General features: G+C 48.8%; 2 protein-coding genes across 2 annotated transcripts in view; both read right to left on the bottom strand.

Annotated features, from left to right (window-relative positions):
- Positions 1-9,487, bottom strand: part of KCTD19 (potassium channel tetramerization domain containing 19) — a 32,161-nt gene extending 22,674 nt beyond the window's left edge. The window contains exons 1-7 of the mRNA XM_070953181.1: positions 9,380-9,487; positions 4,919-5,215; positions 4,671-4,839; positions 4,401-4,592; positions 3,332-3,463; positions 2,168-2,393; positions 450-610 (exon numbers count right to left, since the gene is read on the bottom strand). Of these exons, the coding sequence (XP_070809282.1) occupies positions 450-610; positions 2,168-2,393; positions 3,332-3,463; positions 4,401-4,592; positions 4,671-4,839; positions 4,919-5,215; positions 9,380-9,487 (1,285 nt within the window). The remainder of the gene's footprint in view (positions 1-449; positions 611-2,167; positions 2,394-3,331; positions 3,464-4,400; positions 4,593-4,670; positions 4,840-4,918; positions 5,216-9,379) is intronic.
- Positions 9,488-9,769: 282 nt separating this feature from the next.
- Positions 9,770-21,642, bottom strand: ST3GAL2 (ST3 beta-galactoside alpha-2,3-sialyltransferase 2). The gene is made up of 6 exons (XM_070952659.1): positions 20,771-21,642; positions 17,556-17,749; positions 15,704-15,883; positions 14,364-14,409; positions 13,367-13,486; positions 9,770-12,515 (listed from the first exon to the last, which is right to left on the bottom strand). Exons 1-6 carry the CDS (start codon positions 21,098-21,100, stop codon positions 12,342-12,344), a joined length of 1,044 nt encoding a protein of 347 aa, XP_070808760.1. The 5' UTR covers positions 21,101-21,642; the 3' UTR covers positions 9,770-12,341.
- Between the last annotated feature and the right edge of the window lie 3,779 nt (positions 21,643-25,421).

Here is a 25,421-nt window from a genome sequence, read left to right as displayed (position 1 = left end):
AGGAAATCAGAGAAAATTCATTACTGGCTCAAACAATTTTGCAATCTACAACAATTCTAAGATCCACTTCACAAGTTCCATGACCAAGCCAGAGATGCCTTGGTCGATATACTAGATCATTTTATGTCAGAATTCTCAACTATGTTGTGCAGGTCAACCATTGTGTGAGCTGAATCTGTACAATACATTAACCTAAAATATGACTGGACAATTTCAGTGTGTCCAATGAAGAATCTATCACATATTCATCCTTGAAAAAGTAGAGTCTCCTTCAAGTTCAGCTTGGCCCCCCGATGACAGTCTCTCCTGTTCTGCAACAACACAGGAGGTGTTTTTTTTGCCGCAGCCTTTTTTGCAGGGTTTTTTCCTTACCTAGATCTTTAACCTGTGAATGATTCCCACAACACAGTTTCACGTGCATAATATATCTCAAGGGAGGCACAACTTACTTTTTATCAGGGAATCTGTGGGCGTCTTCGGGTTTAGAAATCTTTTTAAAGCATCCTTCATTGGCTCATAGATGAGATCCATTTGATCCAAATACGTGCAAAGATGTGGAAGTTCAGACATATTTCGTGTAAGTGGAAGTCTGCAAGTTCCTAACCAATTCCTTTGCACAGAAAAAGAGAAAGACTTGCCAAAAATGTAGATTTTTTTATCATTCTTATTTTAAGGCAGCTACTGGATTATTTCTTTCCATTCTTTCTTCTTTATACGGACTTCTTAACTACTGCTTTTCTTCTTCATATACATATATCAGATTTCCTCACTCTACTTTAAAAAAAAAGATACAGCTCCTCCTTATCATACGCATATTAATTTGCCATTAAACCTTGCTTAAGAGCTACTGTTAGCAGTGTACTTTCACTTCATTACATAAAATATTGAACAGTTAGAAACTGAAGCTTCTGTGTCATAATATTGTTTGGCTCCATGCAGAAGCTAGGCCTTGGCTGTTAAAATAATAAAACATAGAAAGCAAAAGTTTGGTCCTAAATTAGGACCAAACAAGTTCCAACAGAAGAGTTCAGGACTGTTATGCAGCTGAGGGTGGAATTGTGGAGTCTGAGCTTCATGGTTTGCTTGCAGACATTTCATTACCCGACTAGATAGCAATATCAGTGCAAGGGAGTGTGGGCTTTTCCCCCTGCATATGTACAGCAATTTGCTATGCCAGTGTTGGGGGAGGGGGTTTCTCCTTAGTATTTCCATGATTTAGGTCATTGTTTTCTGTTTGACTGTCAGTCAAGACGACTGACTGACATTCCCATAAAACCATCCAGTGGCCTTAAAGGATCCACCAAATGCTACACTTACTTACTAGAGGGCACCACAAAAACTCATTCTCTACAGGTTACTCCCACAATACAACTCTCTACTCAGTTCCATCCGACAGAGGCACCCCAGGATGAAATCAGCACTCCTCAAAGAAGTTAAAACCACTCCATGGGAGCCATGCGGGTCCTGGGAGCAGCCGGCTAGAAAATGGATCCAGAAGGAAAAACAACCGATTGCCAATCACTGCTCACAGCTCTCAGCGTAAAGTGGTCCAGTGCTACAGTCCCTCCTGGCTCCTCCTGCATTCTTTTCATGGAGAACAGAGCTCTATTTGCTCCCAACCGGCAACCTCCATTCACATCCCAAGGAGACCCAGCCAGGAACTAAACTTTGCCACATCTGGACTGACCAGTCCTGCCCTTTGTACAGGACTCCCCCAAACTACTACAGGATCTAATAATGATGGCCAGGTCAGGAGGCAACATGAGGGATGCCATCCTCTGTCAGCAGGTGCGGATTATATTTGGCAATCTATCCAACCTTTGGGAAAGCCTCATCCTGGCCGATGGTTCGGATATTCCTGACCACAGACCAGTTTTATCCTTCTATCTCCCATCCTGGGAATGGCTGCAAGAAAATACAAAGGCCATAAGTACTAATTGACTGGATGCCCCAGGTGGTAGTAAATGTGAGCAGGGAAATGCTATTTTAAATTGAGAATTTTCTAATTATAAAATAAGAATTATTCTGGTACCATCCCATGGAGCTGCCTGGAGAGCACATCCTTCACACCATTATGTTATAACGGAAGGTTGTGTTTGCATCCACACCTCAAATGTCTTTATTAGAAACTAGAAACAAGCACGACCAAACTTCCCAAGGGACATACATGACATGCTGAAAAAGAACTCCGTTTCCTGAGATGTAGAGCTTATTCCCATCCAGGGTGCTCTCCATGTGCAGCTGCCCCAAAGCAGAGTCCGGGTACTTGACTAGGAGTCCCAGCACCATCGGGTACAAAGGGAGGAGGACGGATGGGTCCTGAGCTCTCTGCTGCTGTGCCGTCGGGCTCCTCTCACAGCCTTGAGACTTAGAAGCTTCGCTGGAACACGAGCCTAAAGAAAACCACCCAAGGAGACATTGACGTTAGCATGGCTGACTGCGCCTTATGCTTCTCTGCGCTGGAGTAAAGATCCAAGCTGCATTCCACTTTAAAACCAAAGCAGAGCAACAACTCAATATTAGCAACACAAGCAAATGCATATCTTAACAGGTTCACTCTTCCTTCAGAACTACAGCATTCAGCTTCTTTGGCCAATGGTTTGGAAGTGCCCATTTTGTTCTGGACTTGGGGCAAAAGTTTAGAGTGTTTTCAGACCCAAATAGCGGAAATGAGTTGAAGCTCAGAACATTTTGCATGTCCTGCATTCTGAGCCTCCAAGCAGGCTTGCATATGCTCAAAGCTTCCTAATCAATTAATTATTGTAATCAGAAGGCTAGACGCTGATCATGGGCAGGGCATAGGTGGGATCAATCCAGAGGAGCACTGAGTGCAAGGGCCACCTGCTTTTGTGTTCTTGGACAGTCATAAAATACATACTTTAAGATGAGCAACAATAAAGCAAATAGCTGAAGAGTAGAAACAGAAGATACTGGTATTGTGAAGGCCAAGTAATGTGGGATTCCTTAATGGTATTTAAAAGAATAGTATTTTCTGAAAAAGGACAGCTCTAGTTTGACATGGTATTCTAAATATTATAATTCGTAGCCATTTTTGGAGTTTCCTAGAAGAAGGGGTAAATTAGTCTAAAAGTGCAGGAAAGTTATTATCTGCTTCATTTGGCCATTTATCAAAAAAATAATAATTGCATACAAACGTGCGCACAATATACTTCCATTTAAGTAACAAATAACTCAAAATCTTTATTACAGGTTATATTCCGTACAATTTCCTAACGAATATGACCAAGCTATCATTACTTTCACTCTGTAATTAAAGAAAGTCCAAGTATGGAAATTAGTCAACCCAGAACTTAAATGGTAAGAACTGTACCTGGGTTATTCCTGAAGACCTTCACGGCTTCTATGACCTTGGGAATGCCCAAGGCTTCCGCTTCTGCTTCCAGAGCATCCAAGCTGGAGAAGTTATCAGGCAAAAGAATCTTCTCTGAGCGAAGAAAATTAGCTAGTTGTTCAAAAAAAACACAGACCAGAAAGTAAGCAACCTGAAGGGCTAGCAGGGTGTTTCATGCTATGTACCTATATTTTGAATGACTTTAGGGGAAAGCAAAACTGGGGATTCCTAGCTTATTCCTAGGATGGACAGAGTCAACCGGCCAGAAAGAAAGAGATGGACATGGAAACAAGAGAGAGAAAATTGATAGGAAGAAACAAAATTTGAATTTGAAACGTAGCCTAGGCTAGTAACTATCACAATAATTCTAGGATAACAATGCAAATTATAGACTTGGTAAACCAACAGACGGGGGCTCCTTGATACTCTCTGAGTTTGCTTGTTTTCTTGCAGATGTTTCGTTACCCAAATAGGTCACATCATCAGTGACCACTACAAGAAAACAACCAAGCTGAGAGAGCACTGCAGACCCCTCATTTCAACCTTGAGATACAAATATTCTCCTTTATCAACACCAGCATATCTTAATAGTGAGACACAGAGAAAGATGCAACAAGCACTGTTTTTGTACAGGCAACACTTTCTCTAAAGGAACTGAGAAATGGCAGCTCCAGGTGCCCTGGGTCAAAAGCGGCCAGTGCCTTTCTTGCACTCTTTGTTTTCTCGGGGAAAGGAACTGGGCGGGAGGGGAGGGGAGGGGGGCAGGAAAAGTTGCAAGAGTTCCCCCCATTTCCTCGTTATGTTTCCCAGTTCTTCAGGTCAGGGAAGTGGCCGATGATACCCAGAGAGGCCTCCCCTCCTTGTGCGGCCACTGGACGTTTCTCAGAGTTTTGCGCTTCAAGGAGCTTCTTGCCCACTGCTGGGCGATGTCCTGGTTTCTTTCTTCGCTTTTTATGCCGCCTTTCATTTCTACTTCATAGGTAACCGAGGGGGGCGAGCCTCTTCTCCGCCCCAACGCCCCCCCCGCCCCCCGCCGGCCGCCCTTTACCGATGAAGCGGAACTCGCCGCTCTCGCACTCGATGAGCGCCGCGGCGTCGGCCAGCCAGAGCAGGTTGTCGTCGGTGACCAGCGCCGGGAAGCGCTCCACCAGGCGCAGCGGCAGGAAGCAGTAGGGCACCTCGTCCTCCGTGTCCAGCAGCGGCGTGTCCATCAGCCCCAGCGGCGCCTTCTCCTGCGAGCCTGCGGGGAGGGAGGGAGGGCCGTCGCGGCGGGGCTCGGGGACCCCGCGGCCCCCTCCCCCTGCGGCCCCCGCCTTACCGGAGCAGGCGGGGCTCTTGAGCGCGCACTCGGCGGCGGCGGCGGCGGCGCAGGGCTTGCTGATGCACTTGCGCGTCCGCCAGTAGTTGAGCGAGGCGCGCTCGGCGATGGGGATGTCGGCGGGGCGGACGCGCAGGTTGTGCTTGCCCTCCTTCAGGTTGTCCAGGCTCTGCGGGAGAGGCGCGTCAGGGGGGGGCGGGGGGGTCAGGGCGGGGCGCGGGCTCCCTCCTCCCCCCCCCTCCGGGCACCTGCAGCAGCGGCGCCAGGCGCAGCAGCCCGGCCTGCTCGTAGAGCAACGGCAGCTCCAGCCCGCTGCCGCCCGACAGCCGCGCCGTGTGCAGGAAGTAGTGGACGTGGCGGAAGGCGTAGCCGTCGCGGTCCAGGAACAGCCGCTGCCCCGCCGCCGCCTGGCCCAGCAGCGACTCCGGGAACTGCGCCAGCTTGCTCCGGGGCACCGCGAAGGCCCAGCCGCCCACGTTCAGCTGCACCGGCGGCTCTTCCGGCGGCGCCCCCGACGCCTCCGCCTCCTTCGCCGCCGCCGGGTCCTGCGGGAGGGAGAGCCGCGCGTCAGCCAGCGCCCCCCCCAGCCCCGGCCCCCGCCCGCCCGCCCGCCGCCCGCCCCCTCACCATGCCGGGTCGCCGCCGCCTCCGGGCAGCCGGTCGGGCACAGCTGCTCAACCGCCGCCACGGTTGCCCGGCAACGGGGGGCACGTGCGGAGGAGCGCGGCCCCGCTCTAGCCCCCCCCCCCGAGCCCCCGTCCCGCCCCTCCCCCGGGTGCCTCCATGGGGAGGGGGGCTCCTTCCAGCCCCTAGTCAGGAGCCGAGGGGCTTCTTTGCCCACCCGAAAAGAAGGAATCGCCGCAGCAAAACGGGCTTCCTCAAGGGGGAGGTCGCGGTTTTTTTATAGGGTACAGAAATAAATGATCGATTTGATGCGTGCAACGGATGAAACCATAAAAGGGATTGATCACATGTGCGAATTAAACAATAGAAAACATGGATTCTAGATAACATTGCAGAAGTGGCAAGTTTAGGGGTTGCGCTACTCCTTCCCAGCTGGGTTCGTATCTTTCTTAAAAAGTATAAGTGCATTCCGGGACTTTCAGAATACACGATGGTTTAGTGCTGAAATGGCAAGTTCCTGCATACCAAAAGAAATGGCCTTGGCCAAGAAGGAAAAAAACCCATGTTTTCTAAAGCTAAAAAAGAGGCCAGAGTTGCCAAGTTTAAAAGTGATATCACCCTTTAAAAAAGGAATAATGAACATTAAAATTCTAGGTAACACACCTAGATCATGGAATGGGAAGCCTGCACATTGGTGCTTGCTTGCTTGTTTATTACATTTGTTTGCCACCCCTCTCACTTAAATTATTATCTGTTCATAATAATGGGAAGGCACATCATACACCTCAAGTTCTTCCCCAAAAAACAAATAAGGTCTTCGTGTAGCACAAGCAGTGTGGCCTTTTGCAGGTGACAGCTGCAAGACACTGGTAGGGCACCCAGTGTGCAAATAGTAATAGCAATAGAACTTAGACTTATATACCACTTCAGAGTGCTTTACAGCCTTCTCTAATCAGTTTACAGAGTCTACATATTGCCCCGACAATCTGGATCCTTATTTTACCCACCTCGGAAGAATGGAAGGCTGAGTCAGCCTTGAGCTGCTCAAAAACTCCTGGAGTGAGCAGCAAGTTAGCCTGCAATACTGCATTCTAACCACTGCATAACATGGATGCATGCATGGATGGAGGGAAGGAAGGAAGGAAGGGGAAAAAGGAAGAGCAATAGCGATAGCACTTAGACTTATGCACTATTTCACAGTGCTTTCCAGCCCTCTCTAAGCGGCTTAGAGTCAGCATGTTGCCCCCAACAATCTAGGTCCCCATTTTGCTGAACTTGGAAGGATGGAAGACAGCCTTGAGTCGGTCAGGATCGAACTCCTGGAGTGAACAGCGAGTTAACTTGCAATACTGCATTCTAACCACTGCGTCACCAGGGTTGTTGAGACCACCATGACCAGTTTGTGCCATAATCTTCCAACTTGGATTTTCAGATCTTGATGTTTCTGATCTTCTCCAATTATTTTTCTCCTATTCTCCTGATATAGCCACATCTATTATCCACGCTTTCTTCTTTTCAACCACAGTTAATTCTGGTGTGTTGAGTCAAGACTTTATCAGCCTGTATTCAGAAATCGCACAATATTTTAACCTCACTTTTGACTTTTCAATTTTTATGTTTCCACTTTTCCATCTGTGCAATCTTCTTACACAGGTTTAATATAAGATCTACTTGTTTCTTCTGCCCCTCCACAATTTGCACTTTGGAATGACATTTTTTCAATTCTGGCTTTGATTGCATTAGTTCAAATAGCTTACTCTTGAGCAGCCAAAAACAAGTTTTCAGATTCCTTTTTTAATGTTCCAGTTGTAAATCATTGCCAGGTTGAATCCATTTTCTCCTCCACTGTTTGCAGAAATTGGCCATGTACTGTAATGCTTTTCCTTGCCACCATTCTGTTCATGTTTTTATTACATTATTTCAATGTTCAGGTTTTGTTTCCTGCACATTCCACAAGTTCCAATTTTAAACTTGGATCCCTGTTATCCTTGGCTGTCTTTTACGGAATCAGCCAATGCCTGCCTTTCATCTTCAACAGTTTATTTGACTTGCAGTAAACCTCTGCCTCCATTTCTGCAGGGCATCCATCAATATTGTGTAAAGGTAAAGGTTCCCCTCGCACATATATAGCCTGGTGGCGCAGCAGACTAATAGCCTGTTATTAACATTCAGCTGCCTGCAATTACTGCAAGTTCGAATCTCCCCAGGCTCAAGGTTGACTCAGCCTTCCATCCTTTCTAAGGTAGGTAAATTGAGGACCCAGTTTGTGGGGGCAATAAACTGACTTTGTATAAATATACAAAAAGTATGAAGGCTATTGCTTAACGCATTGTAAGCCGCCCTGAGTCTCCGGAGAAGGGCGGCATATAAATCAAATTAAAAATAAAATAAAATAAATAAAATATGCTAGTCGTTCCTGACTCCAGGGGGTGGTGCTTATCTCCATTTCAAAGCCGAAGAGCCAGCGCTGTCTGAAGTCGTCTCTGTCGTCATGTGGCTGGCCTGACTAAACACCAAAGGCACACAGAACGCTGTTACTTCCCATCAAAGGTGGTCCCTATTTTTCTACTTGCATTTTTATATGCTTTCAAACTGCTAGGTTGGCAGAAGATCATCGCTACAGGTGTGTAATGCATAATGAATTATGTTGGTTGCATAGTCAGATGTTTTGACTGGATTTGCCATTTTTCTTCACCTATCAAGGACCTCTGATCCTCCAAGTTATCAGTGAATGATTTCTGCTGGCAATTCCCTTATTCAAAATCTGCAGATAAAAATACCCTTTAACAAAAGTAACACTTACTGTTGTTTATGGATTTGAGATGGGCAGCCATTTAATCAAATGAATGAAACCACAGTATCCTTCACAAAACTGGAAAGCACTGCAAGTATTTATTTTTAAATTTAGCATTTTTAAACCCTAAAAGAAAAGGTTGTAATTTCTTCTCTTTTATGCACTGGAATATTTTTGGGCAGACTGAATTTTTTTCAATCTCTTCTACTTTGGTGGATCAAGTTGTAAACTATTCATTTGGCCCAACTGCAACTTCAATCCATGCTCTAAAAGTTGATTAAATACTCAGTGTAAGCTAATATTGAAAATAAAAACAGGACTCTGGCAGATGCATTCCAAAAATTGTCCGTGTTGCCACAGCAGCAACCTCATCTTCTCTTGCTCATTCAGGGCAGGTTAAAGCTCAGCCCTTTTGACTCGATGGCTTATACCAAGCGGGGGAATTGTGGGTACCTTCTGCTATACAATTATAGGAATGTTAATGTGGGTGCTTGGTTTCGTGCTGCTTTTTTATGTGTGTCTCTGTGTGTGTGCATGCACATGCTTAGGTCCTTTGATACAATCTAATAAAAAGTTTTTTTAAAAAGCATTCTTGTCAGGTTAAGGGAGATCACCACTCATCCACTATGGAATGAATATGGTGGGTGCCATGTTTCAAGTGCAGTGGACAAAATCCGAGGCTCAGCAGATGCGAGACATCTAAGGCAGGGGTGTTAAACTTGGCAGCCCACTGGCCAGATGCATCACACGCAGGCCATGCCCACCCCAGCTCCACAAAGGGGAAAAACATCACGTGATGGTGTGACACCGCAAGTTTGACCCCGTGATCTGAGGGAAAGATGGTGGTCTTTGGGAGAGACCATGCTCAGCTGGAACAGATGTGAGATCAGACTTGAAGAACTACCCTGAAGGGAGGGGAGAGGAAGAAGGGAAAGTAAGGCCTGCAAAAGGTGTCCATCTCCTGCTTGATCCACAGCTGCATTACATGACAAACTGCAAAAAGAATATGGAGCAGGCTCTGCCCTGCTGTATTCAAGGCTTGTGGCTCTGCTGACTGTGAAAATCTTAATAGCAAGTCAATCAGCCATTCACCACAGAAAAGCAGACCTAGAATAGTATGGAACTGCAATGTGATTGACTGATCTCTGTGAGGAGCCAAAAGGGAAGATGTCTTTGAACTACCTATGAATATGGGAACAGTCTGGAGGAGGAAACAAGGCAATTGCCCCAAATCTTTTCCCACGCCTATTGGAACGCATTTGGACTGTATGTTTTGAGCTGGAGAGGCTACCAACAAGACAGGCATGGCCAGGAGGGTTCCTGTCAGCAAGGCTGTAATCTTTGGAAGGTTCTGGAGGCCTTGTCCAGGTGTGCCACCCATGTGAATCCCAGCGGGCATGGGGACTCATAACTGCAGGGTAGGTGAAATGGCTTTGGAGTGCATAGGAGAAGCAACTAGGCGTACAGCTCAACATCAGCCAGCCAGCCACTCCTCTCCATCTTGGGTTGCGTTAACAGAAACAGTGTCGAGGTTATGGATGGGAGCTGTTCCATCTTACTTTGCGCTGGTTTAGACTGGGGTCTGTGCTTGGAGCCAGTGAGTTTGAGTCAACGGCAGCAGCTTGACTTGAGCCTCCGCTGTCTCCTGTGGCTGTAAAAGGGTCCAAGACATGTACAGCATAAATACCAGGAGCCCCCAGAAGGAAAAGGTACAGATTTTATTTTGTGTAGCAGAACACAAAACAAATCCAGTTCTTCCAAACCGTAGCCTGTGAAATTAAAAAACAACAAAAGGAGGGGCAGCATCACTGGTTTGAAGCATAGGCAGCTTCCGAGACAGGAAGGAAAACAAACCCTTTGGCTGTAGGACTTCCTGAGCCTGTAAGATTTGCAAGAATTGGGCAATGGCCACTCCCAATCTCTGGAGCTGAAGCAGCAACTTATTTGGCCAGGACTGTCCTGGGACAGGAAGAAGCCCAGGCTGGACCATCAGAGCTCCCTACTTCAGTGTCCCCCCCTCACTCTGACACTGAGTGCGGGCCCAGTCCAAGAAATAATGGCAGCCTCAGTGCAGCCAGGCAGCCATTCTGCCAGCTGCAAAAGCTCCTGGGATTAGCCAGTCTCTCATCAGCCCATGCCATGCCATGCCATCCAGGGACAGTGGGATAAAGACGTGTGAAGGGCTATCAACAGTTCACTAAGGAAGCCCCCTGGAAGAGTACCCTAATGAACTGGAGGCACTGCAACTGCAATTGATGTGGGAAGAAGTCAGCAGAAGGCTGCAGCTCCCAGCTCTGAAGCCCCAAAGCCCAGGGAGCACCATGCCCATGCTTCTAGCTGGTACCTCAGTTGCAGGGATCAAGGGGGAAAGAGCTTAAGGTCACACAATTCTTGTTTGTAGAATCAAAGCAAAGCAACTCTTGTAGGCCATCAAGAGTGCCTACTCCAGGTCAGTCCTGATGACACTGGCGATTATCTGCCGGTCCCACAGTCAGCTGACCTTTCCCCAACCTCTTTTGTGGAGAAACAATGGTTGAGAGAAGGCAAAAAGGTCCAGGGATCCTGGGCACACTTGAACCTGCCAGCTCCTTGGCTGCAGGTACTGTATCTGCAGCTCAAGGCATCAAGCTAGAGAGTTCCGAGGGGCATCACAGGGCATACCAAAGGGAAACTGCAATCCAGTTGCAGTAGGTGTGGAGGGGAGGGAGGGAGGGAGGGAGGGGTGACAATCAGATTTGATGCTGTCCCAGAAGCACAAGGGTGACCCAGCACCACTGGGGAGGGTACCGTCCACTTTGATATGACCATAGAAAGCTGCCCTGGTGTCAGCCAGAAGCTATTGACCCACCAAGGCCAGGGCTGATTTATAGATCCCTGATTGCTGCTATTTCTTATTTTTTAGTGCTCCAAAAATATCTTGGGGAAATATTGTTAGTTTTGCTTGTAACAAAAAGCCACCATTGCCACAGCTCCTTCATGCTGTAGAATTCAATTATTTCAAGAAAGAAAACACTGATTTAATACCATTTGCTGGGATTGTCCTTTTGAAGAAAACTGCTTATGGGCAACTTGCTTTGCCATTTGTCTCCAAGACCTTAATCGCCAAAGCAACTGGAAAGGCTCCTGTTTCTTGCACCCAGAGCAAGAGAAGGCAGCCAGGCTGACTCAGGAGCCACTTCTCTTGCTCTCAGTGAAGGAGAGCAGGCAGGAATACAGAATCCTGAAGCCCTCCCCTTGGCTAGCAAGGTAAATGCAGGCCTAAAACTGCTAGCTCTGATGGCTCCTTTGCAGAAAGTGGCCTAGAAAATGTTAATCGCTTGCGGATTACATCCTGGAAGGCATCAGGATTCTGACTCGATGTGACCCATTTGTCAGCCACCCCTTTTTCCCCTGGAGAAAGGCTGCAACCTGGAGAGGGGAGAGAGGAGAACCCTCTCCCCCTAAAGATCTGAAGGGCAGCCCTTTCTTGCATCCCTACCATGAACAGAACATGTGACTGAAAATATGTTAAGTGGAGAGAGGAAAGAAGGAGGTCTGGACGGCCAGGAACCTACGGGCAAAGGGATGAGATCTTGCCGTATTGGAGGGCAGGACAGAGTCAGAGTCACAGTCTGCAGAATCTGAGCGCTTCGGCAGGACTTCTTGGATGCTCTGGGAACAAGACCATCTACCCTCGTTGCAAGCACACCATGCCCTGAGCTAGATGTCAATGTTCACAATCTCCAGGAAAGCTGCAGGCTCTTCCTGGCTTCTCCTCCAAGGTTTCTCCAGGAGTTTATGTGTCTGGAACAAAAATGCAATCCAACCTGGCACCTAATTGGACAGAAAAAAAAGAAAAACAACTTCCTGGGGCAAAGGCAGGAAGCTACTCTCATTTACTGAAGAAAAGCTTAATTTTTGAAAAAGAGTCTCGATGTGCCCCTCGTGGGGCTTGGTGGAGGCAAAAGGGGGTCTCAGTTGTAGAGTCAGACTTGGGCAGAACCAAGAGGAGGAGGAGGAGCCTGAATGCCCCCCGCGGCTCTTCTCTTCCTCCGTTGCTCGACTGCTGCAGAGGCTCCTGCATCTTATCTGTTTGTTCTAAGGAAGGAGGAGGACTCGAGCTGCTCTCTGCTTGTATCTGCTTCACTGGAACCTCCTCGGCTTTGGTGTCCTCCCCTCCCTATGCTCCTCATTTCTTCTTCCAAATGGTGCAACAGATGCAGGAGATCCATCCCTCTTCATGCAGCCACGCTGCCCGGTAGCAGCTGGAAACCTCAGTGGCCACGATAAACACTGATCTTATTAGTCTTCTCCAGGATGTCCACAATGTGGGCCTCAAAGTCTGCATCGTGCACTCCGGTTTTCCGGAACTCTCCAGCATAGCGGTTGTTCTCCCAGTAGTGGTGCCAGTTGCCATGGCCGTCTGCCCCAAACCCAAAGACGTTGACCTGTCACCGGGAAAGGGAAAAAAGACCCACTCACTGGGGGAACTCCAGACAACCCAGACACCAGCCTACATTTTCTACTGAAACGGGCCGAAAATTGATGGGATTAAGAAATGACTGACATTCTTTCCCTTGTTGGCTTCCCCATGTTGAACATTGGTTACTAACCTCCCCCACCCCCACCCAGAACGAGAAAAAATGTCTGACATCACATAAAGCAAGAATCTGAAGGAAAACTATTTCCTCTACTACTGCCACCCAAAGGTCAGCCCCATTTCTGACCCCCTCTTGACTATTTGACCAACACTCCCAATTCTCAGCCTTCTTCCAAAACAGGTTCTGAGTGGCATCCAAAGGATTCCCACTCACCAGGCCAACACACATGGACACAAGAAGGACAACTCTGAGTTTAAGCTTCATGGCGTCTGAAGGGACCTCAGAGATGATCTGGGTCAAGGTCACCTCCTTGACCAATGGCTGCCTGGCCTCTGCTTGAGCATCTCTAGTAACTCTCCTGACTCTTCTTTCCCATGGCTTTAGTGAGCCATCCTGGCTCATTATCCCCCCTTTCCTGCCCCTTCATCCAGACCCTTCACTGATAGGGGACCAGCGCAAAGCCTGAGACAATGTCAGTTGGGTGTTCAGGAGAGAGCCTACTCTTCTACTCTGCCTCTCATTTCTGAGACGAACAGGTTACAACTCAGCCCCCTTCCTGCACATCCCATATCTGAGGAAAAAATATAACTAAAACTCTTGTTTTCAAAGTTCAAAATCGAAGTACATGCATCGTTTAATCAGCAGGAATGCTGCTGTTACTCCCACTGGGACAACTTGCCTGGCCTACCAAAACTGACCTCATCGCAAACATGCAGGGCAAAAAACAGCACCAGCATGCCTGTGGAGGGATAGCGGCCATGATGCTCTGTCCACCGGTCATGGATATATTTGAAGAATGCTGGATTGTAGATCTGAACCTAAAGACAAGAAACCAAAGGAGTAGTCAAGAAGGGGCTTTTTGCTCAGCCAGCCCAACTTCAGCTCTCTGGGTGAAGCCCCAGCAGAGATTCACAGGGCGCAACTAAGTCCGTTTTCAGGTTTGATGGCATCTACTAGTCCAAATACTGCCTTACAGAAAAGGTTTACGCACAAGATAAAAATAACATTACTAAACCAACACATAAATTGCAAAAATAATCCCAGCAATTAAAGCAGGATGTACAATAGGTGAGACTCAAGGACCATACCTGGTCTGGGAGGTCAAGTGGAGTTCCCCAAAAGAGGTGGGGCAGAGGCCCATCGTGTGACGCTTCCCAGCATAAAATCAGAACGTCAAGGCTTAGGAGGTTTTTCCACCCTCTGATCCTCCCCAAACCCTCAAAAATATCAGAACACCTTAGATCTCTGGCCCAACCCATTCAGGCAGGGCTAGGGCATGGAAGAGGGGGCAGCAGCAAGGGCACACAGCCCTGGGCCAGACTTTCTGCAACCACCGAATACTTTAAAACAAGTAAAATCAAACATTTCCAGGGGCCACTCAGCTCAACCCTCTGCTAAATGCAGGGATATAAATTAAAGGACGATGGGCAAAATCTGCCCATGTGGTTTATCCGTCCCCACTTCTCTCTGCTGAAGGGACGCAGAACAAACCGAGGGGCAGCTTGGGCAAGCTTTCTTCAGGGGAGCACTGGAAAGCTTGGAGGGGGGTCAGCGCTCTATAATTATTTTGTGTGTTTTCTCATATAGTGTTTTCCTTCATTTCCTTAATTTTGAGTGAACCTGGGGGGATACAGCACATCATAGGGAATATATAAATGTTGAAAGAAATCGGTAAATAACCTGTATCTAACTTACCCTCTCTTTGTCCACCCGGAGGAATGGCTTCACTGGTGCGTAAGTGCTACAAGAGGCACGGGAGAGAAGAAGCAAGGCATCAATAACTGTGGCATGAAACAAAGAAGGCTACCTGTGCCCCTCCTGCTCCCTTCCAGGAGGGAAGGGCCTGGGGGAAGCAGCTGCCAGAGGTAGCAGGGAGAGACGGGGCCACTTCAGAAGTGAATCAGGCAAAGGTGGCAGATGCTTTCACCAGCTAGAATCAGCTGCTTCTGCCTCAGCACAGCAACAAGATACCTAACCCTCACCTGCCCCTCAGGGCACAGGGCCTCTCAAGGACGTCAAGGAGAATTTTGCTCAAAGGGATTCTAAGAGTTAACCCTGAGATAAGATGGGCACCTATACATTTTATAAATAAAAAAGGTGAGGCCCAAAGCAGCAGGCCAGGAGGAAGGACTAGAGGGAGCCGGTGCTTACCTGAGCTAGGCAGGCTCTCTCCAATAGAGGATCCCTTACGTGAAGGAGAGAAAATTCTGGGTGTCCTTAGTCCAAGGCACAAGAAGAGGAGTTAAAGAGAGGGGCTCTCTTGCTCTTCAGCCCTTCCTGGGCAGGGTCTGCATTACTTCCACTATTAGTACGGCTGCTTGCTTGCCAAGCAGCTCTGGGCAGCTTATTGGGGACTTTGCAATATTAAATAACTAAATGCACCATGTCAGGACAAACCAGATCTCCAATAACTCATATAATATATGGACCCGGGACCTGGGAGAAAAACAGGTCTTTGGGTCCTTCTTAAAGGGCATCAGTGTTGGTACCATTGGAATCCTGGAGTGGATGCTGCTCAACGGGGCACATGCTGACAGAGAAGGCATGACTTTTGGGTCCCATAAGAGAGACAGAGCATGCCAACAGTATTGGGTCTTGCAGGCTGGCAGAGAACTGGAGATGGAAAACTCCCTCCAATACACTGCTCCTGTGCCGGGCAGGACTTCCTGGGTGACCACTAGTACCATGAATTGCACCGGGAATCCTGCAGTGCATGACAGGGCAATGATCCAGGGGTGTTCGCTGCTTGTACTGCACATTCTGGGCCAGGTGCAGCTTCCGAGTCATCTTCAAGGGCAGCCCTATGTAGAAAGCAATATTCCAAGCCAGAGGCTACTTGGGCAGCATGGGGTACACGCACAGGGTAGCTGAAGCCACTTTGGCCACAGTACCTCAGGTGGAATAACTGCCAGCCAAAGCAGCTATAGTAAATCAGCTCCCCTTTGGAGAGGGATGAAAAGGAGAGGGGTAGACCCTTCCCCTAAATATCCAGCTCCCCACTCTTCCTCAAATCAACTTCCCTCAGAGATACGTACAATCGGATCTGGCCTGTTGAGAGGGCGCTGGCGATCCACAGCAGGTCCAAGGCTTTGAAGGGCACCAGGACAAAGCTGACATTGGCAGGCAAGTTCTTGGCACTCTCGGGGTACATGAAATGGTGGGTTGTCCTGCTCCCAACATCTGCCTCAAAGCCCACTGTAGGTGCCTGGTTCATTCTGTAGGAGGGAAAAGGATGTTTCTTCACGCCTTGATTCTTAAAGAAAGAAGAAGGATTCTCCCTCCCCCACAAGGCTGCCCACTTCTTCTGCAGAGGGTTAGGGCTCTTGTTGGTCCCCAAGACAATGCACAACAATGACATAACACATCGCTAAATGGATCAGGCTGGAATTTTCCACCTTCCCATACTTTGAGAGGTTTGGCTTTAAAATTTAGCTAAGTATGTCCCAAAGGTGCTTTTTCAAAAGGCAACTGGATTTCGTTGGTTTTTTTGAAAATATTTTGCCTCTCATCCACAAGTACTTCTTCAGTGAACCCAAAAAGCTTTTTGGATGAGAGGCAAAATATTTTTAAGGAAAAAAAACAACAAGAAAGTCAAAAAAGCCAACGCAATCCTAAATTGCATTAACAGAGGGATACAATCAAGATCAAGTGAGGTACTAATACCAGTCTAAAGCCTTAGTAAGACCACACCTAGAATTATGCATCCAGTTTTGGTCACCACACTATAAAAAAGATGTTGAGACTCTGGAAAAAGTGCAGAGAAGAGCAACCAGGATGATGAGGGAACTGGAGGCTAAAACATATGATGAATCGTTGCAGGAACCGGGCATGGCTAGTCTAGTGAGGAGGAGGACCAGGGGAGACATGATAGCAGTCTTCCAATATTTGAGGGGCTGCCACAGAGAGGAGGAGGTCAAGCTATTTTCCAAGGCACCTGAAGGCCAGACAAGGAATAATGGAAATAATATAAAATTGGATGAGACACTTAATTCCTTAGAAGGCAGAAATAAAATTGATCCTGGTGGCTGGAAAATGGGATAAAAGTCATTGATTGAAATTTAAGAGAAACAAGTACAAAGTTCTTTATTTGGAATTGCGGCTGATGATAAACTGAATATTTCATGTTGAAACAAATTACACCACCAAAAGGGGTTGAGAAGAACATCTAAAGGCTCCAAAGAGCTAGGAAAGAAAGCAAAAGTGTGTGAGGCACAGGAGATGCCTTCATCTGTTCTTCCAACGGTTGGCCATAGCCCAAGGCAGGAGAGGACATCGGCGGGGCTGGTGTGCTCAAGGAAAGTTTGGTCTTCAGAAAAGGTCTATTTTATGATTTTTCCTTATGGCTCTTGCTCAGCTTGTTGTCTCCTTTCTAGGAAAGGCAGATGGTTTATTCTGTGTTGGTTCCCTCTCTGAATCTTGTGTATGAATGCATGCTGGTGAATATCACAACCCTGGATTAGATTCCTGGCCTACTGTTGAAGTTTGCAGGTGCTGTTAGACAGATGTAGGTAACAAATTGTATTGATCAGCTTGGTTTACAACTCTGCTGCCTTACGCCAGAACTATATAGGAGCAGCTATCATACACACTCACAGTGACCTATTTGGAGAATCAAATCTGCTAAAAGAGTTGGTCCCATCTGATTGAAGGACACAAACATTTAACCAGCTTGCTTGGCTTAGGATGCAACACTCGGAAAACTTTCTGAGGACCCAATTCTGTGCCTGTTTTGTTTGGATCAGTATATTTATAGATACATCCACTTTTAAGATTATTCTGATGGCAACAGAGCAAAATGAAAACTGTGATAAATATATCACTTGCACAAATTGCTTGCTTGCACCCCCACACCACAGTTCCCAGGTCCTCCCCCATTTTGCTCCTCACCTCATGATGAAGTCGTGCCCATTGATGTCTTGGCCGTAGCCAGAGCCTCGCAAGTTCCCTGAGTTGCCCACAACAGCACAGCGCCGGCAGGATGGGGACTCCCGGCACCTGTATGGATCCTCTCCTGGAACAATCTGGAAGAGCTTGCCCAACACTTCGTGAAGGTTGTGGGACTTGAACTGGGGCTGCAGCATCTAGAAAAAGTGGGACCATTTGCAGTAGCTGAAAAGGTCGGGGGGGGGGTTTGAGAGAGAGAGGACAGGACAAGCCGAACTTGGGTCACAAGTACTGATCCCGCTGTTGATCAAACCGAGTATAAACCAGGGGACCTCACAAAACACAGAAAAGATTCGTCTTTGGGGCACATCTCCATCTCAGTTGCAACGAAATGGTCTGCAGCCATTAAATGCTCATCAAAATCCTTCAGCGTCTCCTCTGTAAGAGATCCTCTTCAAAGTCCCCCTTGCTTGTGGAAGGGCAATGTGAGGAACTGAACTGGGACAAGGCCCACCTGGTCCAGGGCTTTCTTTTTGCAACAGCCAACCAGATGCTTCTGGGGGCAGCCCACAAGTAGCAGTCAGAGACCTCCTGTTTTCCATCCACTGACTGCCCCCCCCCCCGCACCTGGCATTTGGAGGCAATGCTGCCCCCCCACATCTGAGGTAACACTGAGTCTCAAAGATCTTTGAAAGACCCAACCTCTTATTCAGTTTTAATGTTTGCCTGATAGCCACTGTTATGTCACCAACATTGCTTTGTGATATTGGTTTTTGTTGCATTACTGTTACCATGATTGACTGAATTTAACTATAACAGGCATGGACTTGCTCTGAAGTGCTCACAGCTCAGGCCCATGAACACTAGATGAACATGGACTACAATACATCAAGAAACTTCTTGGATCAAGAAAAGCAGCACCCCTCTAGTGTCTCTCGCCAAAGCTGGGGTGTGTCAGATGTCCTAGGAAATTCTCCTCTGGGGCAGTGAAGTTGGCACCAGACTCAGGACCAGATGGGCATCTAAGGGCACCTAGAAGTAGGAGCAGGACAGGTGGACAAGGACAAGGACTGCCCACTTCTGGCAGAGAAACAGGAGAGCCAAGTTTCACCCAATCAGCATCCCAAACTCCAGTGGATCCTTTCCCTCCTTTGCCCGTACTGAGGCCCCAGAGACAGCTGGGGAAGAGAGGAAGAGCCTCTCCCCTGAGCCCCACCAGAGTTCTGCACCTGGGCTTGCAGGGAGTACTCCACATATCCATGTTAAGAGGCAGCCTGCAAAGGGCTGGGTGGGTGATAAGATAGAGAATGTGAATAAGTGAGAAAGGGGACATGGGGTAGCCTTTGCAATGAGGCAGGCTTAGCCTAAACACGCCACCGCTTGGACAGCAAAGACAGCAAAGTTTAGGACTCTCACAACAAAAGGTCATTCCAGAACATCCCAACAGGACTCCTTCCTTCCTAGTCCCGTTGTGAAGTTCTGGTCATTTGCAGTTTTCTAGCCTAAGAACGAAGGCTGCATTTGCAAACTCCGCAAGAGGCTGCGGCTCCGGCTCTTCTCCTCCAACCTGCCTCTTGGGAGAGGTCACATGGGCATGGAGGGAGTCGCACATGGGGGGGTCACATGGGCGCATCACATAAATATGATGACACACACACAACCCTTTTGAAGGCGTTAGATCCTGCCTTCCTCCTGCCTGGCATTTCACCAATTTTCCAGAATTCCTCAAAAATAAGAAGCCAGACCAGACCATCAGGAAGTTGCTATTTTAGAAGGCAAGGCCTGTGGGCCCAGAAGTAGGGACTTATTTAAAGCCATCAAATACTAAGCTTGCATCCCAAAGTCACAGGGTTGAACCCGATGTTGATGAAGCTCATTATTTGTCAAAGCTAAATCTGACAAAGTGGTCAGTAATTGACTGAATTGATCTAACCATTATAACTGCAACTATGCCCTTCTAGTTGAGTTTGACTAGATGCCCAGGTACTTGGATTGCAATTCACAACCCATGATGTCCTGAAATGTCTTTTGCCTGTGTTTTTAATGGCACTTTTCTAGTTATTTGTTAATTTGCTGTAAAAGAGTATTTGAAGGCAGAGCATGCTGTCTTATTAATACATGACTTACAAGAAATATTTTTCCTCAGATTTCAGCAATGCTTAAAAATGGCTGCCCCAGGTGAGTCTATAGAATTCCTGCTGTCAGGTAGCATTAACTGGGTGACATGATCACACAAGGAGCACAGTCAAGCTCTGGTGTAGCCTGAGGTCCCCAGCAGCTCAAGACAAAAAGCCTGGGGAAAGACAGATGTGGTGGCCGCAGTGGCATTCCGGTCCTCCACGTCCATCTTGACCCCGAGAGCAGCTGCAGAATACATTTCAGGACATCTGGGGTTTCTTTCTTGACTTCCCTGTCTAAGGCCAAGAGGGAGTGACCGCCCTGCACTCCTGCAGCTGGCCTCAGGCTTAAGGGAGGACTAGAACTCGGGTTTCTTTATTCCTGGTCCAGCACCTTTACTCACTGCACCAAAGTGACTCTCAATAGGAAGCCAGGAGGCGGGAATCAAAACCAGGAAGGCATCAGCCTGAGGCAAGGCCAACCAGCTCCTGCCTTTGCGGCCTCATGGGCCAGGGCTGCAAATTCCAGAGATGAAGATGCTTCCTCTCACCCAGACTCTGTTCACCGTTACTTATTCCCTCGTACCACATTTTGATGGCTGATTAAAAAAGGTACGACACCAAATTAGCATTGGAGAAAATTAGCCCCCTGCTTTCTGCTTCTAAACCCCCACCTGCCTTTTCCCATGAATTAATTCTTTTGCTTTTTGGGGGTTTTGCCACAAAAGAAAAAAATCTGCCAAAACAGATTAACTCCACAATCTCAAGGAAAAGGCTTGTCAACTCGGAGGTCCACTTAAGAAAATAGAAGGCAGGAATGCTCAGAGGTCTGTTATGCACACAGGGGAGTGGAGGTGTCAAAGGACTGAGGGTGAAGTGTGGGGGAATGGGCAGACAGAAGAGCATCACACAGTTTAAATAATGAAAAAGAGTTTGGCCATGCTTTTGCCACCGAGCAGGTCCAAAGGATTTTGGGATTATTTGCAAAACTGCCCAGCAAAGTTCTTGAGGCGATTTTACCCAAGCAGGAGGCATGGACTCGCCCTTCCTCCAGGAGCTGAGCAGCTGCTTCTGTCTGGGCAAAGAGCTGGCAGGACTCACCATCCACCACCTCTGGACATCCAGCGGCAAGTCCACATTCTCTTTGGTCCACACCGGGGAGATGTTGCCATCAAAGCGGCTGTCGAACCAGGCGGTGTCACTGGACTCCATGGCACACCGGTGGCAGGCACAGCTCTTCACCAAGAGCCCCTCCTTGCTCAGGCGCTGCATGCCGGCGTAACTGGGCACCAGCTTCACCCGGTGGAGCCCGTTCAGCCCACCGAGGTCCAGATAGGCCATGCTGTGGTGCGAATAGGTAAAGAGCAGCGACATGATGAAGACAAGCAGGAATGCCGTAGAGAGGAACCAGAAGCGCAAGGAAAACTTCATGGCGGGCTCCAAGGAGAAGGCCCCTTCCGCACAGCTGCAGTCAATGGAAAAGGGGAGGGGGAGCAGGCCCGGCCAAGAGTTGGACTTGACTGGACTACCCTTTCTGAGTCATGAAGGTCCCACAGCAAGCGATGGCCAGACCAGAGATGGTCTTCCTGCACTGAAGCATACGAGATCCTCCGCCTTCGGGAACCAGACCTTTAACTGCAGAAGGAAAACTCACAGGGCCTCCTTGCCATTTTGAATTCTTATAAAACCTGTTTTGAAAATGTCTCTTTCCAGAGAAGAGGCTTGACTCCGGGGAGCGGGGGGCTGGGGGCCTCTGCCTCTTCTTCCTAGTTGCAGGATGCTGGGTCTCGCACAGAGGGAGGGAGAGCAGCCGCTATCAGAGCCATGTCACCGACATCCTTGAGGCCCCCAGCGGGGACTTGGAGAGCTGCTGCCCCTCCCCATGGGTGCGCCTCGCCTCTGAGGCGGCCCTCTGCTTCCCAGGGCTGACAAGAGGGCATCGCATCTGCAGCGCTGCCACAGAGTGAGGTCTCCTGGCCGGGCCAGGCTCTCCCTGCACCCTTGGCCTGTGGCGCCCACCACTGGGTGACACAGGTAATGCCCAGTCAGTGCAGCAGCATCTTCTCTCGTGTGGCATCTGCCAGACATGGAGCTGCAAGGTGGCACTTCCTTGCGCTGCTCTCTGTGGCAGCAACTTTTCAATATACTTCTGGCAGGTGCTCAACCAAAATCTGAACCTGGGAGGAGGGTGAGAAGAGAAAGAGAAAGAGAAAGAGAAAGGTCGCAATTACACAATGAAACAGGTAACAAGTCAAATCAACACTAGCTCAGGGCCCCAAAGGCTGCAAGAGGAGCAGCAACAGCCAACTGCGCCTAGCACACGAGAAGCAGCTGCCCGTTCATCTGTGGGCCCGACATAGAAGACGCGCTGCTGCCATGCTTCAAGGAAAAGCGCCTCTTATTTGCAGCATAAACAGATCAGGACGCATCAAATCTCCTGCCAAAGCCCACATGGACAGATTTTCTTAGCGGAACCCGTCTCTTGCAGTAGAAATGCATGCAATATTTTGGAATTCCAAATATTATCATTGTTCCATATATTAAATCCTTCCTCAAAATGTCAGATTCCACTAGCAAAACACCACTTGCACGCGAAGAACGTAAAGGCTCCAGTTGGTTTTTCCCACCAAAGCCGCCAGATTTCCTTGTTTTCCCTCCTACCAAGAATCCTGGTTCCAACTAACTCACCAATTGCTTCTTTGTGCCCACAGCTTCTGCTAAGGGTAGGGAATCGAGAGGGACTCGCACAACTTCCAATTCCTAGGACTCCCCCTCAGGAGCAAAGGAGGGCTTGAAATAGGCATCTCATCACTAATGGGGAGGGGTACTTCACTGCAGCTCTCCAGAATCCTGCTCCTTTGCTCAAATGTCCATGGTGTCAACTCTGAAGCGAACCTGGCTGAGGCCATCTTGGAGGCTTCAGGGTTGCCACAAGGCAGAAGAGGGGACAGGGAGGGGGGGGAAATAGATAGCTTGGGTTTTGTAGTCAGAATTATAATTTTCCTCTGGGAACCAAGGACATTCCAGCAGGTGGCTAGGGAAGAGGAGGAGTGGAGTAACCAAGCAACCGGCAAGCCCCTCTATTAGACAATGTGACTTGGGGGAAAAGGGGAACTTTCACTTTTTAATTAGGTAAAACCGCAGGAACTTTCAGAGTCGATTTTCACCAGTTGTGCTAATATGATGTATCCAATAAATTGTTCTTTGAGGAATCTACCTAGCTTGGAGTTCTACTTTCAATGGGTATATTACTTTCCTGGGCTCTCCAGGCAGAATATGGGGCTTGTGGGGGCCCTTCCCACCTCCCCCTTTCTGGGACGGTGTAAAGCAGGGGTGTCAAATTCAAGGCCCGCAGCCCACAGTGGGTTTAGATCTGACCTGTGAGGCCACCCTGGAAACAGCAAAGGACCAGCCCCCAGTGCCTCGGCCACCAAAAACAGAGCTTGAGAGGACCAAACACAGCTTTCCCAGGCCCCATTTTCAGCCAGGACGGCCTCCTGCAATCCTCTGCCAGCAAAAATGGAGGTTGGGGGGGGGGCATGCACACCCCACCCCCCGAGCTCTGTTTTTGCTGGCAGAGGGTTGCAGGAAGCCATACAGGCTGAAAATGCACCCCCCCCAGCTCCATTTTCACTGGCAGAGAGCTATCAAAACAAACAAATGAAAAACAAAAGAAAAGGAGAAATGTTTTCCCTTTTGCATTTGAGTATGCAAGAAGGGACAGGAAAGGAGAAAGGGAAAGAGGAAAGACAAAGAAAAAGAAGGCAGAGTTTGGGGGAGAGAAAGAAAGACTTCTGCTGCTTCTGCTTTTGGCTGAAACCCTGAACTCTGCTTCTGCGGCTTCCAAACCCCAGCCAGGGCAGCGGCCGCTCTAGGAGCGTGCTTCCCACTCTATGGTGACGGCTGGAGCTGGACCCTGCAGGGAGAGCTGGCCCAGGCCGTGGCTTCCGTGTGGGTGCTGGGTGCCAGCAGCATTGGCTACAAGCTTCTCAAGGATCTGGTGCTCACCAGCTTTGCCCACATTGACATGATGAGGCCTGGGAGGTGCACAAGCGGGAGGTGGGGACAGGCACTTGTGTGGCTTGGTGCCTTCGGTCCGTTTGCGTTCTACACACATACCCCGCGGGAGGGGAGGGCTTGATGGCGGTGCATGAAGGGAGCCTCTCTCTGCCAGACTCCGGCTGTGAGTGCGCAGGCTGTCTGGGGCCTCCTGCACCCCCAAAATAATAAGAACCCCCGATAATAAGGCCACGTCCTTATTTCGGGGTTCAAAAGCAAATAAGACCCTGTCTTATTTTCAGGAAAACACTGTAGTTTATGAAGATGTTGAAGGGTATTGGGGCTAAGGCAGAGGTAGCCCACTGCATGCTTCTCTCCATGTAGCTACGATTCCATTGAGAGCTATACGATGAGTTGTGGTCCTTAATGCCAAGAGAATCTTGTGATCCCATCAGAGTTATAAGAGAATCCTGTGATTCTAGGATCTGGAAGTGTGGCTGAAATCTGTTCCTAACAGTTTTTCTTGGTTAAAAGTTCCCTTCTAACTTTTTGGTTAAATGCATAGTCAAAGTGCCCACTGCTTCATCAGACTCCTCTCTTAACAAAGACCAAATCCAGCCTGCAGATCCTCTTGGGCCTCTCTGCCATTTGGCAGAAACCGACCCCACTGAGCCAAGCCCTGAGCTGAAACCTTCTGCTTGGCACAATTTGTGTCCCAGCAGACGTCTGGGTCGCTGAAACTGCCTGTCATAAACCCCTCTCAACTTGGAGGCCTCTATTTGTATTTTTTCAATTGTTTGATGGCCGGGAAAAACTCAGAGCAAGAGGGTCTCCCCCTGCCCTTGGCTGGCTGGCCTTTTAGCGAAGGTGTTCCCCCTTCAGTTGCCTCCAAACAGACCCTTCCTTCCTTCCTTCCTTCCTTCCTTCCTTCCTTCCTTCCTTCCTTCCTTCCTTCCTTCCTTCCTTCCTTCTACATGCTGCTTCTCCTCCCGCACTGCCCCTCTTCAATCCACAGGGGGTCTGCAGAGCCCCAGGCCCCTTTCAAAACCCGCCAAGAGCAGAAAGGTTCCTGTGAGCTCCTCCCTCCCAATCTCAGTCTGTCTTCTTGCTGCCTGCTATGTGCTTCATTTGGATCAGTGTGGGTGAAAGACTCCACACCAACAGTCGAAGGTTGCTGGGCACAGGTGAAACTTGAGAAGAGCGAGTGAGCAAGAAAGCCTGCCCTGGAGTCCAGACAATTCCTCTGCGGCTCCAGGTTTCCCTCTGACATGGGGCCTTGGGTGCCTTCTGCGGGAACATCACATCCGAGGGGGGGGGGCATTCTCGGAACTTCCCTGCATGTCAGACCAGCTGATTTATCCAATTAATAGGGCTGCAGCCTCTCAGCCAGCATCCGTTTAATTAACTGCCTGCAGAAAAAAGTCACAAAGGGACTTTTATTCCTGGCCAGCTGTGTGGAAGCTGAAAGCCAAGGCCACGCTCCACCCGACTCCAACAGATGCACCCTCATGGAAGGATGGAGGGAACTCTCTCAAGGGCTCGCAAGGCAGCCCACCCTCTGGCCTGTGGCTGCAGCCACATTTGTGGCCTGCGCTTCTCGTGCACCAGCAGATCAACCCTCTTGCCATATCCTCCTGTTCCAAGATGGGGTCTCCTCCCTCGTTTGGTCCATTCGAGCCCGGCCCAGACCTTGCCTGGGAGCCCCACTGTTCCTTTCCCCCTAAGCCCAAGGCTGTGACATGCCCAAAGCGAG

The sequence above is a fragment of the Pituophis catenifer genome, unplaced genomic scaffold, assembly GCF_029215685.1.
Source record: "Pituophis catenifer annectens isolate HBS135680 unplaced genomic scaffold, rPitCat1.0.hap2 SCAF_13, whole genome shotgun sequence".
NCBI lineage: Eukaryota > Metazoa > Chordata > Lepidosauria > Squamata > Colubridae > Pituophis > Pituophis catenifer.
The sequence above is the reverse complement of the archived record's forward strand: the minus strand, read 5'-3'. Positions and strand labels throughout refer to the sequence as shown.

What these genes read in the sequence shown, in the direction of transcription:
- ST3GAL2 (XM_070952659.1), bottom strand. Translation starts at nt 21,100, where the DNA reads ATGAAGTTTTCCTTGCGCTTCTGGTTCCTCTCTACGGCATTCCTGCTT. An exon ending in ATGTCCAGAGGTGGTGGATG is followed by an intron (nt 17,750 to 20,770) that starts GTGAGTCCTGCC and finishes CACTTTTTCTAG; the next exon opens with ATGCTGCAGCCCCAGTTCAA. An exon ending in TCAACAGGCCAGATCCGATT is followed by an intron (nt 14,410 to 15,703) that starts GTACGTATCTCT and finishes TGCCTCTTGTAG; the next exon opens with CACTTACGCACCAGTGAAGC.